The sequence below is a fragment of the Oncorhynchus kisutch genome, linkage group LG3 (genome assembly GCF_002021735.2).
Source record: "Oncorhynchus kisutch isolate 150728-3 linkage group LG3, Okis_V2, whole genome shotgun sequence".
Classification (NCBI taxonomy): domain Eukaryota; kingdom Metazoa; phylum Chordata; class Actinopteri; order Salmoniformes; family Salmonidae; genus Oncorhynchus; species Oncorhynchus kisutch.
The window spans coordinates 49,547,639-49,549,220 of NC_034176.2; the positions used below are offsets into that span (position 1 = coordinate 49,547,639).

Consider the following 1,582-nt stretch of genomic DNA (forward strand, 5'->3'; position numbering starts at 1 on the left):
CTTGTGACTAAATTGGTATTCAAATGTTAATATTTTCAAATATGTTTTAATTATCAACAAAAAAGGGAACTGTTCTGTAGCTATTGTCCCAGGGAACGTGGAGAGCTATGTCGCTATTCAACCCCTTGGTGTGGGCGCGACCCCTTGGTGTGGCTGCGACAGAGCAGAGGCTCCACCAGAGTGGTGCTGGTGGTCGTGTGTGTTGGGCTGCTACTGGATAACATTCTGCTTACTGTTGTCGGTGAGTCCAGACAACCCACACACACACGTACACACATACACACAAACACACACTTTCAAATGTGCATGTAGTTGTGTACCTTAGATTGGGTAGTGATATTTATATTGAAAAAGGCACGTCACCCATTTTAATATTTAGCTGCAGGGCCAACACTGCAGCTAGCGTGACCATAGCATTTGCCTTTACCTGGCCTGACATCTAGACCCCACAGAGAATAACTCGGGTTGACAGAGAGCAGCGCGACCACATTCCCCCTCATGGAGTAGATCCACTGTGCCTCCCCAGTACTGAGACAAAAGGGTTCCCTCCTTTCCTTTCGCCTGCCTTTTAAAGTGCACAGTCTCCCACAAACCCAAATGTGTCGTCTCTCCTCTCTCGCAGTGCCCATCATCCCAATGTTTTTATATGCCCTGGATCCCCCTACACAGGACACCTTCATCCAGCATGCAGAGGCTCTCTGAGGAGGGCTTCACATTGGCCTCAGTCCACTCCTTCTACGACAACACTTCCTACAGCATCAGCTGCTCTGAGAGCAACCTGTCTGAGGCCCTCCTCTTCAACATCTCCAGAAACTCCAGCCAGGTGAAAGGCAGCACAAGCCAGGAGGACAGTGCCTTCTTGGACAAGGAGAATGTTTGTGTGGGACTCCTCTTTGCCTCCAAGGCTCTGGTGCAGCTTCTGATCAATCCCTTCGTGGGTCCCCTGGCCAACAGGTTCATGTTCTGGCTTCACAGCAAGTGTTTTTGTGTGTGTGACAAAATCACAGCTAGCTAGGACAGTGTTCAACTTCACATTTATTGAAAATGATTAAATACAATACACACTGGTTCTAATCTTATCCTTATATTTTCCCCCAAGAGTTGGACATCACATTCCAATGTTTGCTGTCTTTATCATCATGTTTGTTTCAACAATAAGTATGCGTGCCTGACACTGACACACACTTCTAACTTGTTACACACAGTTGATAATGAGATATAATTGAGGTAGTGATCTCTAATATACATACCATGACTGTTTCACAACTCCAATTGCGTCATCTTTAGATTTGATTTTATCTTACCACAGTGCAGTAATGGTAACGGAGTTGTGTCTGGTGGATGTCAGTGTTTGCCTTCTCATGTGCATACGCCTTGTTGTTTTTTGCTCGCTCTCTTCAGGGAATTGGTTCCTCTTTCTCCTCCGTGTTTTGTTTTTCACAAAAATATCCTAACTCCCCAGTGTTGTAATAGAATATGAACCATTTTGTCCGAGCATCTTAACGTCTAAGTGAAAAGCATGTCTTCTCCCGTAAGACTGGGAATGTTGGCCAGTGTGTACACAAGTAATGAGGAGAGAGGC

The 1,582-nt window shown here is 45.6% G+C and overlaps 1 protein-coding gene across 1 annotated transcript; it reads left to right on the forward strand.

Moving 5' to 3' along the window:
- The first annotated feature begins 634 nt into the window (after positions 1-634).
- Positions 635-1,045, forward strand: LOC116358109 (chromaffin granule amine transporter-like). The gene has a single exon (XM_031807768.1). The coding sequence runs from the start codon at positions 647-649 to the stop codon at positions 1,013-1,015; it is 369 nt and encodes a 122-aa protein (XP_031663628.1). The 5' UTR covers positions 635-646; the 3' UTR covers positions 1,016-1,045.
- Positions 1,046-1,582: the final 537 nt, after the last annotated feature.

Bases quoted from the DNA above. Each gene is read 5' to 3' on its own strand.
- LOC116358109 (XM_031807768.1), top strand. From the start codon at position 647: ATGCCCTGGATCCCCCTACACAGGACACCTTCATCCAGCATGCAGAGG.